Source organism: Microcaecilia unicolor, chromosome 7, assembly GCF_901765095.1.
Source record: "Microcaecilia unicolor chromosome 7, aMicUni1.1, whole genome shotgun sequence".
In the NCBI taxonomy this organism is placed as follows: Eukaryota; Metazoa; Chordata; class Amphibia; order Gymnophiona; family Siphonopidae; genus Microcaecilia; species Microcaecilia unicolor.
In genome coordinates, this window is record NC_044037.1 from 162,031,657 (window position 1) to 162,046,508 (window position 14,852).

Genomic DNA, 14,852 nt, shown 5'->3' on the forward strand with positions numbered 1-14,852 from the left:
TTTCCCATAACATATTAGGGGGCAAAACTTTCCTTTGGATCAGGTGCTATGAATTTTTAGCAGCTCAATACACCACAGTAATGCATACTTAGAGACCAATCAAGTAACTGCATGTCTTAGCTTATTTGTATTTGAATGCAGGAAACAAAATATCGCAAGAAGCAAAATTACCTGTCGCAGTGGTTGCATTTGAATGGTTTTGCACCTGTGTGCTTCCTGTAGTGCCGGGTAAGCTCATCACTTCGTGCAAAACGCCATCACACCCTTCCCATGAGCACTTGTATGGCTTCTCACCTGTAGAGAAAACAAGGAGCAGATTCAACACAGCATATACAATGTTTTAATTTTACTGATAATCAGTGTTTATATGCAGCCTGTATCAGAATGCAAACTTCATAAAATGTACAATGAGTTCCTGCCCTAAAGTGCTTAAGTACTAAAGGGCATATGAGGCAACTGAAGATAAAGTGGCTCTTTCTGGGCAAGAAGCAGAAATTAAACTTGTCTCCTGGTTCCCAGTCCATTAGGTTAAGTGGTAAGACACTCCTTTAAAATGCACTATGCTTCTTGGAATAAGAGTTCAGAGGCAGGAAGCCAATTACTCATCACATTCTTTATGTACTATGTAAAACTGTTAAGGAATTTCAGGAAGTGATAACTTTCTGGTAAGGCAATATGGAGCTGGCGTGAGAAAACGGACAGGAGAATGCCTGGGGCTCAAGATACAGACCCTACATCCCCCAATGACTCTGTGTGACCTTAGGCAAGTAACCACATTTTGGCTTGCTTCCTTGCCTCAGTATATTAGCTTCTTTTCCTCTTTCTGCCTTGGAAACAGTCTTGAGAGAAATACCAGAATTTCCACCCTTGAAAGAGACTATGAATACTACATGAAATATTAAACTTACCTGAATGAACAAACATAAATTATGATGGCAATTTTGTTTCATAACGAAAAATAACAGCATGAAGTCATTATCTGGCCAACATCCCTGTTTCAATCCCACAAATCAGTACTTGACTCCAGGCTTCATGTGATTGGAATGGTTAAGCAGTATCGGTTCTAAACCTCTATTTGGCCTGCTTAGAATGATGGCATCAGGAGTCCATACAACCTATGAAGGTCATTATCCTAATCCCAACAATCAGGGACAGTGGAACACCTTTATGGTTGGGGAGAGGGTGCGGACTAGCTTTGTCCCTGCACCCAAGATTCCTAGCTTCTGATGCCCTGTGGGGCAAAATGTTAGCTGGATTATGGTCCTGCCCATTCCAATTGGAAATCTAAGAACTGTGAGGCCCATCTAGTCTGCCCACTTTCACTATTTATCCCAGTTCCACAGGCAGTACTGGAGCTAAGCTTTTATTCTCAGATATCAATGCACCTGTTCTATTTTTAAATTCCCATGCTGTTATTTTGGCTCCTGAAACAACTCTATTCCTCTAACCAGAGGTTTTCAACCCAGTCCTCTGGGCACACCCAGTCAGTGGGGGTTTTCAGGATATAGAGAGATCCTGAAAAACCCAACTGGCTGGGTGTGCTCCGAAGACTGGGCTGAAAACCCCTGCTCTACATGCTCTCTAAACCTTCCTTAATAACATTTTTTTGCAGAAATTAAGGGCTCAATAATCAGGAAATGATTTATGGGTTAATTCTGGACTTTACTGCTTAAATCTCTCCCCTCTAAGTTTGGTCTGCCTTCTGCACAACCTTTGGGCAGACATCTTGAAGTTTAATCAAAAGTTATCTTATTAGGAAGAGGAGAAAATAAGTTAACTGAATAGCACTCATTTTCATTAATCTCTGGTTATCTTTATCCATTTAAGCAGGACTTCATAAAAGATGGATTCAGTAATTCCACTTACATGGATAATCCATCTGAAAATCTGGTTAAATTCTGAATATCACGCTTCACCGGATAAGTGTTATCCAGCTATGTATAACCGGATCTTCAATGCTAATGTCCAGACACAGCCTGGCACTGAATATTGAGGAGTGCTGATGGCGGTGGCCAAAAAACTCTGACCACAGCCAGCTGAATACTGACTCCTTAGTTTGTAACTCATACAGTGCCAGGGATTGCCTTAGTCCAGGTCTGGAGGGACCCCTTTTGAGGATAAGCGAGGCCAATCTCCAAACTGTGAACTGTTTGACCTCTCTCCCAAAATTAGCATGGACAACATCAGTAAGTGCCTCATGCTAAATGATATGGAAACCTGTCCACCGGGAACTCAATTATGACTACAAGTTCCTTTCTTACCTAGGCCACACTTTTTAAAGTCCCTAATAAAATGAGTTCTGTTTGAACCGACACACTGTTTTTCTTTTCTTACACTTTTTTTTAATGGGGGTAATAAGACACTATATTTTTTGTATACTTTTATTGCACCAACAATAGGGAGAACTTGTAACTGATTACTAGCATAGTCATTCATTTTCTTCTCATTATCTTTTTTAATTATTATTAATGACAACAGGCTTTTTTTAGAATATCATCAGTGTAGTGTATTTTCATTCTTAGTGAATTCATTAATTAACCTGTAAGAATACACTGATCAAGTGAAATCGTTGGTATTGGTATGTTGTTTCTGCCTATGTCATCATTCTATGCATGAATAGACTACACCTGTTTTCCATTAATGAATCATTTTTTTTACATATGTAACACCTTCTGTTTTACACATGTATCATATTATTTTAGTAAACTGTCTGAATATCATTATTATTTCATTTCCAGCTGTAACTGTTATGTTAAAATGCTGCTGTAATTTTTAATTTTTATTTTGCAAAGTTCTGATTTGCAACTTATTTTATGTTTATTGCAAAGTTATTTATTTTCTCTGATAATGACACATCATGTTGTTTCGGACATTTTATTAACATTATCATATTATATACTTTTTTATATACACATATATATATTTTTTGATTTTATATGAGTTCTCAATTTATATGTATGTTTACAATCTACATTTTTAATTTGTAGACCCTGAGGAAGGCCTTTTGTGGCTGAAACACAGCCCGTGTTGAATTATTGATACCTATCACTGGCATTATAATAAATTGTTGCACCACGTCATTTGTCTTCTGGACTTTCGTGTCACCTTTGTGCTTCTGTTAGTGTATGCAAAGGCTAGTTCTTCTCTTTTTTTTTTTGTTTGCTCTATTTGAACCAATAACTGCACTGAAAACCTCCATCACACTTTACAATACCCTCCAGCTACCCCAGTACCTTCACTATACAGTTTATATGGAAATTTTATTTGTGGCTTTTTGCCAAAATGTTTGTCAATAAAAAACAATTTAGAGTTAGATACAAATCAAACATTGCCCAGCAGTCACAATGCTATAGCATGAAAACAGAGATAAATTGATCATCCAAGAGACCCAACACCAAAAATGCAGGAAGAAGAAAAAAAGGGACAAAAAAAAAGACATCACCCCCCCCTATAATAAATCTGCTTTACAGCAGAGGGGTCTAAAGCTTCCACTCATTCAGCTCCTTTTCTCATAAACAGAGGCTGAGTAGCCAGCTTCCTTGGACTATCTAGCTTAATTATATTAAAAGCTTTTTCCTTATTGTGATTAAGCATCAGAGCAATAAATCAATAAAGGCTGGCTAATATTTTTCTTCAGGGGGAGTGGAAAAATGCCTGGCACCTGGCTGACTAAAAATTAATGCCTGGCAGCTGTCTAGGCCTGTAGAGATCTGCCACAATCACTGTTACAGAGCCTATGGTGGTCCACAGTGCCTGTTGTCTGTACAGAAGAGATGAAAAATAGGGAATAAAACCTGGGAAGGAAGTGAAAAAAAGAGAAAGGCTAAATTGAGGTAGGGTGAGAGACCTAAGGGGAAAGAAAAGGAAAGCAAAATTATGTAAAATAACAGCAAACACAACCTTCAAAACATCAACAAACTAGAAAAAAAAAGATCTAGCTAGTAAAAAAAAAAAAAAGCAAGCAAACAGAAAGAAGCAAACATGTTTGGTTGCTGCCCAAGTTTACAATATTAATTCAACTCTTTTTACTCTTTGTGTGGCATCACCTTAACTTGGCAGTCTTTGCTGGCTGTTGACTTTCCATAATTTCTGCAGTGAAAATTCCCCTCTTAGCTCAGTACAGAATAAGTCAACAAACTTTAGATGCTGACACCAGAAGGGCAGGTGGGAAGACTGCTTTTGATTGAAACCATTAGGCCAAATAACTTTACACAAAGAGAATCAAAGCCTACAGATCCAAAAGTGTTAAGAAAAATAACATTTAAATTCTAACTGGTTATCCCACACGTTTAGTGTACAAGCTTGTTAAGAATGTATGCAGAATAGCGCACTAAGGGCCCCTTTTACTAAGCGGTGGTAAGCCCAATGCAGGAACCATCAGTGGTTCCAGCCCTAGCACATGTTATTTCCTGCGTTAGGGAAAATTAGCCACAATTTGTTTGCGTAGCGCTATCCAGACAGTGCCGCACGTGACCCAGTTACAGCTGGGTTAGCATGGGAGCCCTTACCGCCACTTCAATGGGTGGTGGTAAGTGCTTCCCCCCCCCCCTCCCATGGCCATGCGTTAAGAGCAATCTTAATATATAGCCATGTTTTTTGCAGCCTTTTTACCCACTGCAATAAAAAGGGATGCAACGACAGCAAAACCATCCCCCGCCGTTAGCGCAGGGCCCTTTTTATCACAGCTTAGTAAAAGAGCCCCTAAGCACTGAGGAGGCAATTCTACAACTTGACTTCTCCATTTTGGTGCCCTAAGAATGAGTAGTATGAGCCTATTCTATAATAGCATCTGGGAACCCAGGTCCAATTATAAAATAGTAGCATGAAGTGGTATCAGTGCACCTAACATTTATGTGTCTGCAGTTAGACCAGCCACTGAGCTGGCATAAGTGTGGGTGCCTAAATGTGGTAGGTATGCATGCAACTTGCAGCATTCTGTATGTGAATAACTGGAAGCCCCACCCTGTTCTACCCATGAGTACACCCTCCTTGCATGTATGTACGTGCTTACCCTTGGATTCTATATATGGCACCTAAATTTGGTCACGCTGCCAAGATGTGCATGCAAATTAATTGAAATAAGTAGCAGTAGTAGTAGTAATTGGTTAATGAATTCTTAGCCACCAATTAGGTGTCAACAACCAACTACCAATGTTAATTGGCACTCATTAAATTTTGTGCATGCATCTGCCTGTGCACTATTTTATATGGCATGGCACCTATTTCTGCTAATGCAAAAGTCAAAAGGGGTCGGGGGATTCCAAAACGTTGCGCATGTAGTTACAGATTTTGGCCTCAGTGCACTTTGCTTGGGTGTCAGCATTTACACCAGATTTCAGCAGATGCAAGTCTGGGCACCTAAAGTTAGGTATGGGAATTGATGCTACACGCTATTTGATAAAGAGTGTACACTCTTTAAAGAATAGCGCTTAGAACCTATGGATCTTGGTGGTCTTTAATCAGAGGTCCTATTTAATGGAAACTACTTCTTCTTTGGCAGTGCATTGTACAGAACTAGCGCATTCTTTTACATCTTTGAAATGTGTAGTATTGCAGCAGATAATGAAGATGAATTCCGTAGTAGTCTCTTGAAAAAGGAACAATGGATTTTTAGATTGAATTCTTTACATCCTGATGGTTTAAATGGCAAGATTGAGTGGATTCACTTTTTTTAGGTTTAATTTTACCATTGTTTATATGAAGCTCTTCCCTCTAAAAATCTGAATGGAGGGAGTATTGACAGCGCCTGATGTCAGAGGAAAGTTTAAAACCGCCATGTTTGTTTGGTTAAATCTGCCCTTCATGTGTCCGCTGGCAGCCTGAGCAGAATGTAAGCTGAACACTAAAGAGGTTTGATGTAAAGTAATTTGCTATACTGTGAGGCTCATGATGTTTTTATCTTTTTGGCAGATTTTTAGACCGGAGGTTCTGATACAGCAGTGGCGAAACGGAAGCTACCGTTGACCACTGTCTGAATACACACGAAGGAGCCACTGAAAAGATTAGAGTCTCAGTCATTGAAAGTTAAGTAACGTTTTTTCTGAACATCGGATTTAGGTTTAGGTATCAGCGATGTTTTGAACTTTTTGATGCTATGATTTAATTAGCTTCAGGAGGTTTTTTCCTATGATGCAGAAGCCCTAGCCCTTCTATTTATCTAAGAAACAAGAAGGTGCTTCTTGAGGTTTTTCCTCCTGTTATACCATTATATACTTACTAAGTGGCTTACTATAATAGAGTTTCCATATTTTTATAACTATTGGACTGATGATAGTGATGTTCTACATATACTCTTTTACCTTGGGAGAGGTCTTGAGACCAGCTTCCCATGAGCAGATTAATACCCTCCGACCCGACCCTTCCCATTCCCTAAAGGCACCCTACTTTAAATCTCCATTTCCTTCTTAAAGGGACAAGCAGCTTTCTTTTGCCTTTTCACTATTCGTTTAGCTTCCCTTTCAGAACTAGTCAGGTAATGTCCTCTTCCATATCACACATGATACTAAAGAATCGTACTCCTAAGCCAGAGTACAAGGAGTATGAGCTCAGTTTCAGATTTACTGCTAATGCTCACTATAGTATTGCATTATACCAAAGAGGGTTTCCCTTTGGATTTCACAAGAAGTAACAGGTACAGGCAACCTATCCAGGTGTGCTTGAAAATTCCTTTTAAACAAGCTTGTGGCACACAAAACAATGGGAAACATTTCTGTATCTCTTTGCCACATTTTCTTGGTCTCCGACTTCATTTGTTGGTACTTGAAGATCTTCTCTCTTTCCACTTGATTCACAGAGTAACTGGGACTGATATCGCTATGATTATTGCTGTTCTGGTGTTTTCCTCTTTTTACATTATGTCCAGTTTCCTTGTATCTAGTACTGCAGCAATCAGAATGGGGATATCACAGAGATCATAACCTCTTCATTCTCTAAAATAGGCTCACTATTCCATTGCTTCTCTAGTACCGCAATGTTGTAAGGTTTAAAATGTTTCCAATGGACAAGACATGCCACCCTATTGTGCCATCCAGCATATAAATCTTTTGACATCAGAACTTTGCAATCCACTACGAGGTGAGTAATAGTTTGCAGCTCTTTCTTACAGAATCTATAGATTTCTGCTGTACCAGTTTTTTCTATGCTTGCTGTGAACTGTCCAGGGCAGTAACTTCAAATTGCTCATCCTTAGGTTTCTATTCACCTCCTCTTATCCATTTATGCGTACAATTTTGACCAACAAATTGTTAAAGGAGCAACACTTTGCATTTTCAACTGTATTTATGCATTTGACACTTGCTTTTCAGTCAAATGCATAAATACAGTCAAACTCTAATTATTTAAAAACATTTTTGTGCAAATTCTGTTGCTTCCTTCTACTTAGAACGCTTGTCTAAGTTTAATGATGAAGACAGATTCTAACAGTCTGCATTCAAATTTCAACACCTTTTGCATATTTTGATCTGATGGTGTTGTTAAGTAAACCTTGAGGCCTATAACAGTTGCTCTATAGGTATAATCTATTTCTCCTTCGGCTGAAGGAATGCACAGCCTTGGCATACAATGATTCTTACAAGTTACCTTGTGGGCAAGGAGGCGTTTTCTTGCTGTACGTCCAGTTTTTCAACTCCGATAATTCATTTTGTTTTTCAACTACCCGTAAAAAGAACGAAGTGCAGAATCATTCAGTTCTTTATAAGTTTTACCTACTTGGAATGATTTGCCAAACATGCACATGAAAGAATACCAAGTTGCCAGGTCTAGTTTAAAGGAGCTCGTAGCCTTAACATATTTAGTGGACACTGGTCTCTATCATATATCTATATAGATAGATAGACATAGATATAAATAGAGAGATATAGATATATAGATAGATAAAGAGAGAGAGAGAGAGAGAGAGAGATGCTATACAATGCAAATTTCAAGCAAATTTGAGGGCTATTTCTAATAATAAGTATGCACATTAAATGTAAAGGAAATACTAACAATAATGAAGTCATATTACAACAGTTTTGTTACCTTGACAAAACATATATATTATGTAACTCTAGAATTATCGCTGAAAGGAACAGTGATCTTAATAATAAATAGTAAATTAATTCTGGTTTCATGCCTCATTGCTGATGCTTGAATCGCTTCTTAAAAGGGCTCATTACAGCTCGCTGCAATTTCATTCACACAGTTGTTTTCACAGTTCTAAAGTAAAATTTTGTGATGTATCCTAATTCTTCATTTACATTAGATGAGAATTAGACTCATGTGGACTCCTGATGCGGGTGTTTACACCGAAACACAGCCCATGTCAAGTTCTGCTTTAGAATTAATGTGAGCTGTTTTATTGAATAAAAGATTTGTGGTTTTACTTTGCACCCAGTACATTGTTTCTATTTGGTCATCTCTGCTATTTGTTTTTACTGTATTTGAGATACAGAGATTGTTTCTTCCCCCCTTTTTTGTAGGGAGACGTTCATGCCAGAAATTTAAAGGTGAGAATGCAGAGGAAACAAATTAACTCTCAGTGAACCTGGAAGATGTAACAGGATCAGATGGTACACATCCCAGTGTGCCGAAAAGAATTGAGAAATTAAACTGCAGAGCTACTATTAATAATTTTACAAACCATTGTTTATTATTTAAAATGATTTTTGGTCATCATTTTCTAAAACGTCAAAGGATTACAATTTAAATAATAAAACATACTTAGAAAAGATAATATAAAAACAAAAAAAAATCAAAATAAGAGAATATGGACTAAAAAAGAAAAAAAATAATAATATACATCTGACATACATAAACATAATATATGTCAGCTTGTAATATTTACCACCAAGAAGTAGTCTGCTAGATATATTTCATTTCATTCAACTACTGGTTATCAATAGAAATCAAACAAAATAAAACATGGAAAAGAAAATAAGATGATACCTTTTTAATTGGACATAACTTAATACATTTCTTGATTAGCTTTCGAAGGTTGCCCTTCTTTGTCAGATCGGAAATAAGCAAATGTGCTAGCTGACAGTGTATATAAGTGAAAACATTCAAGCATTACTATGACAGTCTGACAGGGTGGGAGTGGGTAGGAGGTATGCATGGGGACATCAAAGCATATCATTGATATTCTAACAGGATGGGTGTGGATAGGTGAGGGTAGGGGTGATCAACAAAGACTTACAGCTTTATGGTTTATAATGGGCTAGGAAACCCAGATCCTTGTTAAGTCCTTTCTGTTGGGTGTTAAAATATTCAATCATTCTGACTTCAAAGGTCTTACGTTCTTGTATGGTTTTAAAGTTACCTTTCAGGATTCTCACTGTGAAATCACTGGTACAGTGTCCTGGTCCTGTAAAATGCTGACCAACAGGGGTGGGAGCCCTACTGGCATCAATATGTTCATGTGATGTCTATGTAAATTGAATCTTGTCTTAAGCATCTGGCCTGTTTCTCCAATATAACATCCTTTGTTACATTTTTTACACTGAATGATATATACCACATTGGAAGATGAGCAAGTGAAAGATTCATTTATGTTAAATATCTTTCCTTTGTGGATGACTGTGGGGTCCAGTACCGGTGGGGATGGGAATATCTCTTTCAGTAATTCATCCTCCTGGAGTAGAGGTTGTAGATCTCTTATGATTTTCCTCAGTTTTTCCAGCTCTGGATTGTATGTCACTACAAGGGGGATTCTGTCTGTGGCTTTTTTCTCCTTGTACTGTAGTAGATTCTCCCTGGATTCAACTACTGGAAATGCCTTCTGAAATGTGCCTTCTATTTCTTTTGAAATATCAAGAGCTGAGTAATAGTCCACAATATAATAAAATAGTCTGTGTGGTACTTGAAGACTTGAAGGTAGCCAGTGTAATGCAAATGTTTAAAAAGGGCTCCAGGGATGATATGGGATACTACAGACTGGTGAGCCTGACATCAGTGCCAGACAGTAGAAACTATTATAAAGGGCAAAATTACCTTATATATATATTGTATCATGGTTTAATAGGACAAAGCCGACGTGGATTTAGCCAAAGGAAGCTTTGCTCAATCTGCTACAGTTTTTTTGAAGGCATGAATAAACATATCGATAAAGGTGAGTCAATGGATTTAGGCCCTTATTTTAGGAACACTCCCATATGCAAATAACAAATTTTGCATCTGCAGCTTGGCATACATGGGGCTTACATGGGAAAGCTCACAATGTCTAAACAAAGTCAAAATGCTACCTGAGAATATACAGCGTATGGTATATTTCTTTGCTAACTCAGGGGTTTGAGCCTATTTGCCTTCTACATCCCCAGCTGGTCATATCTGCAGAAACACATTTTTCCCCAGACAGGGTGGAACATATGGAGGGGCATAGTCGAAAGCGAACGCCCATCTCCATGGGCATCTATGTCCAAAAATGGGTACATGAAGAAGCGGGACAGACCGTATTTTTGAAAAAATGGGTGTCCATCTTTTGTTTCGAAAATACGGTTTGGACGGACCAAATACTATGGATTTGGTCCTTTCTGAGCTGGGCGTTTTTTTTTGTTTTTTTTTGCGATAATGGAAAATAAAAACGTCCAGCTCAGAAACGTCCTAATCCAAGCCATTTGGTCGTGGGAGGGACAAATGTACAACACTGCCATAGCTCTTAGGGGTGAAGGGGGCAACTACATGTGGGTACAGTGGGTTTCAGAGGCCTCCCATTTACCACCACGAGTGTTACAGGTGGGGGGGGGGGGGGGGGGGAATGGGCCTGGGTCTGCCTGCCTGCCTGAAGTGCACTGCAGTACCCACTAAAAGTGCTCCAGGGACAGGACTTGTTGCTGCTGTATAACCTTGGCACACCAGTTGACACCTGAAGACTAATCTCGCTGAAAACGTCCTTTATTTGAATAAGCACGTTTACTCACAGTTAACTGCAGATCAGAGGTTGTGCCCCACTGGCAATGAGTCTCGCAGTAGGTCTGAGCTGGCAGAATGGTGTGCAATGCCCTCTTTCAGCAACATTCAAGGTAAGAACTAAGTGCTATAACGTGGCTAACACATGAACAGGATCTAAAACTGGCTTACAAAAATGGCCACTACCTCATGGACTACCGGAAACAAAACAGGGCACACTCTGACCCAGTAAGCAGAGGGAAAAGCACCATGGAAGTAGAGCCTACCAACTACCAACATCGTGAGCATTTAACACAAGCTAGTGGAATCACGGAGCCCAATACCCTACACCCACCACAATGCATTGCTGATGTGACTCTGCAGTGCCCTTAACAGAAAAGGTGTCACACTCACCCGAGACCCACATCAGAACCAGGGAAAGGCTGTCACAGGATAGAACACATTCTGCTGTCATGGAGGTGGGTACGGAATTAGAGGCTGGCATACAGGCTGGCAAAAAAAGTTTGTAAAGTGGGGGTTTTTTTGGTGGGAGGCGGTTAGTGACCACTGGGGGAGTCAGGGCAGGTGATCCCCGATTCCCTCCAGTGGTCATCTGGTCAGTTGGGGCACTTTTTTGGGACCGTGAAAAAAAGGGTCCAAAAAAAGTGACCCAAAATCGCGGTAAAAATGCCTTTTGTTTTCGATTATCAGCTAAAGACGCCCATCTCTCCTCGGCCAATAACCACGCCCCAGTTCCGCCTTCACCACGCCTCCGACACGCCCCCGTCAACTTTATTCATTCCTGCGACGGAGTGCTGTTGAAGATGCCCAAAATCGCCTTTCGATTATACCGATTTGGGCGCCCGTGAGAGAAAGACGTCCATCTAGAAAATTTACCTTAAAAGCAGTTTTCTCTTTTTGAGGGTGCATAGCCACCATTTAAACACCGCTAAATAGTTTAATGTCACTAGTCAGTGTGTGTGTGGGGGGGGGGCATTTTGTTTATTCCCCCCCTACCAAAATGAATGCATCTGATTATTTTGCTGCCATTCTGAATAGGAAAAAGCATCAAAAAAGGGATAAAATATGACTTGACAATTGAGAAACGGAATATATACAAATCCGCAATGGGATAAATACAAATGTACCCTGGAATATATATATATATATATATATATATATATATATATATATATATATATATATATATATATATATATATATAATTCCAGGGTACATTTGTGTTCACTATGGTCAGTATGTTTTCCGTGCATGGATTTGCCACCCCAGTTTGTTTTAGTTGAGTTAGTGACTGGCTTCCTAATTCATCTTTGTGTTCCTTCTTCATCAATAAACTGTTGTCTGTCAAAAAGGAAGGCAATGAGTCACTGACTAGCACTGCCAGGGTGCAGTGTGTGCTCTTTAATACAATGGGCTGCCTCATGCCAATACTGGAACAACCTTTTGACCTTGTCTGATGGGATCTTTGACCTGAAAGCCTCAGCAGATTAGATCATTTTTGCTACATAGCATTAAAAAATTGCTGTTGTGTTCAGTGATGGTGAGTGTTATCTGATACAACGTCAATTTATAATTGGGAAATAAAATGCATTAATTGCAGCTCCTCTGCAACCCTGTTTGCCCTACAATGGCTGAGCAGAGCAAGATGTCTTGCATGTGAAATAATGCTACAAACAAAGAGTAATTTGTGAGTAAAAGTAGAGCAGAAAAAGTCTTCCTCTGTTAGCAGAATTAGTTCCACACAGATGATTACATATGAAGGCAGATTTTAGAAAGTACATGGAGAGGGGAATCCAGGTCAGGACATGGAGAATTCCCATATTTTATAAGACACTCTGCCAAACATAGATCCTCTTGTAAAACAGATGCAGGACTTTATGTGCACGTCTCTCCACATCCAGCAGGAACAGTTATTTACAAAAAACTGCACATAGGAAAATAAAATCCCACACACAACCTACACATATGTATGGGAGCACTTTTTTAAAATCATGCTGTAGATTGCCAGCCTGAGCCAGCATAACCAGTGGCCCCCACAAAAAAAATAATTTTTTGATCCTCCTCCTGATTATCCCCTGACCTTGACCACCCTAATCCCTGCAGAAAACACCAGCAGCCCTTTCCACCCCCCACCTTCTGACACGACACCCTACCCCCCCTCCCCCACTCCAGATCCCCATCTCTGGCTTCATCAGGCACCACTGGTAGTGGGAGTCACTCCTGGTCTTACGCCTGTGGTGCAAAAAGGGAAAATTAGGTTCTTACCGTGATAATTTTCTTTCCTTTAGTCATAGCAGATGCAGCCATTACAGATGGGTTGTGTCCATCAACCAGCAGAGGGAGATAGAGAGCACACTTTTTTCAGTGCCTCACACCAGCTTGCTCCACTGCCTCTCCTTCAGTAATTGAAGCTTCCAAAGCAGTATGGCAAACCGCAATGGGAATAACATGAGCTTTCCTCACAGCGAACGATGGCCCTACAACAAAGGGCATTAACTCAGAATGGAGGGAATGAAACATCCTCCCGGAGGGCATAAACTCATCCTCCACTGAGACATAACTGGAGGGAATAAACTCATCCTCCAAAACATGAAACTGAACAAGAATCCTGAAGACTGTTTTCCGACTTTCTCCCAAGGACGGAATCTCCAGGAAACATGAACAGAACCTGAAATAGATTTACAGCAGATAGCAATCACACAGGGAGGGATCATGGCTGCATCTGCTAAGATTAAAGGAAAGAAAATTATCATGGTAAGAACCTAATTTTCCCTTCCTTGTCATCAAGCAAGTGCAGCCATTACAGATGAGATGTATCAAAGCAATCCCTAGATAGGGCAGGAACAAGCCACACCACGCGCCAGCACTTGCACTCCAAAATGTGCGTCCCTCCTGGCAGCCACATCCAGCCTGTAATGTCGGGCAAAAGAGAGCTTAGAAGCCCATGTTGCTGCACTACAAATCTCTTGAAGAGAGAGTGCTCCAGTTTCAGCCCAAGAAGAGGAAATTCCTCTAGTGGAATGCGCCTTAAAGGCATCAGGCGGAGACCGGCCGGCAAGCAAATAAGCTGAAAAGATAGATTCTTTAAGCCAGCGGGCAATAGTGGCTTTAGACGCTGGAGACCCTCTGCGAGGCCCTGATAGCAAAACAAACAGATGATCAGAGGTCCTGAAAGAGTTAGTAACTCGCAGATACTGCAGCAGAGTCCTGCGCACGCCCAACAGGTGCAATTGCCCCAAAGAGTCTGGAAACTCCTCCTCTACAACGGAGGGCAAGAAAATAGGTTGGTTTAGGTGAAATGCTGAAATTACCTTAGGCAAGAAGGAAGGCACGGTCCGAACCGTGACTCCGGACTCCGAAAACTGCAGAAAAGGGTCTCTACAGGACAGCGCCTGGAGCTCTGACACCCGTCTCGCCGAAGTAATGGCCACTAAAAAGACGGCCTTCAGTGTCAAATCTTTCTCTGAAGCACGCCGAAGCGGTTCAAAGGGAGCACCCTGAAGGGCTTTCAGCACTAGCCCCAGGTTCCACGCTGGACAAGGTGCACGCACGGGAGGACGGAGCCGAAGCACCCCTCTAAGACACCGTGCCACATCTGGATAAGCAGCTAAAGACACGCCTTCAACCTTGCCACACAGGGAGGCCAACGCTGCCACTTGCACCCGCAGGGAATTATAGGCCAAGCCTTTTTGTACACCATCCTGCAAAAAGTCCAGAATCGGCGAGACAGGAGCCCGCAGGGGTGTGATCTCTTTAGAAGCACACCAGACTTCAAACTGACGCCAAATCCTGGCATAAGCCACGGAATGGAACGCTTGCGGGCTTGCAGGAGAGTGGTAATTACTTTATTGGAATAGCCTTTGTCTCTCAATTGCGCCCTCTCAATCGCCAGGCCATAAGACCAAATCGGCCGGCGTTCTCCATAGTCACCGGACCCTGTGACAACAGGTTGGGAATCAGAGATAACTGAA

At 40.6% G+C, this 14,852-nt stretch overlaps 1 protein-coding gene across 1 annotated transcript in view; it reads right to left on the minus strand.

Moving 5' to 3' along the window:
- KLF7 (Kruppel like factor 7) overlaps positions 1 to 14,852 on the minus strand; it is a 273,131-nt gene that overhangs the window by 57,811 nt on the left and 200,468 nt on the right. The window contains exon 3 of the mRNA XM_030210339.1: positions 172 to 294. Coding sequence (XP_030066199.1) covers positions 172 to 294 — 123 coding nt within the window. The remainder of the gene's footprint in view (positions 1 to 171; positions 295 to 14,852) is intronic.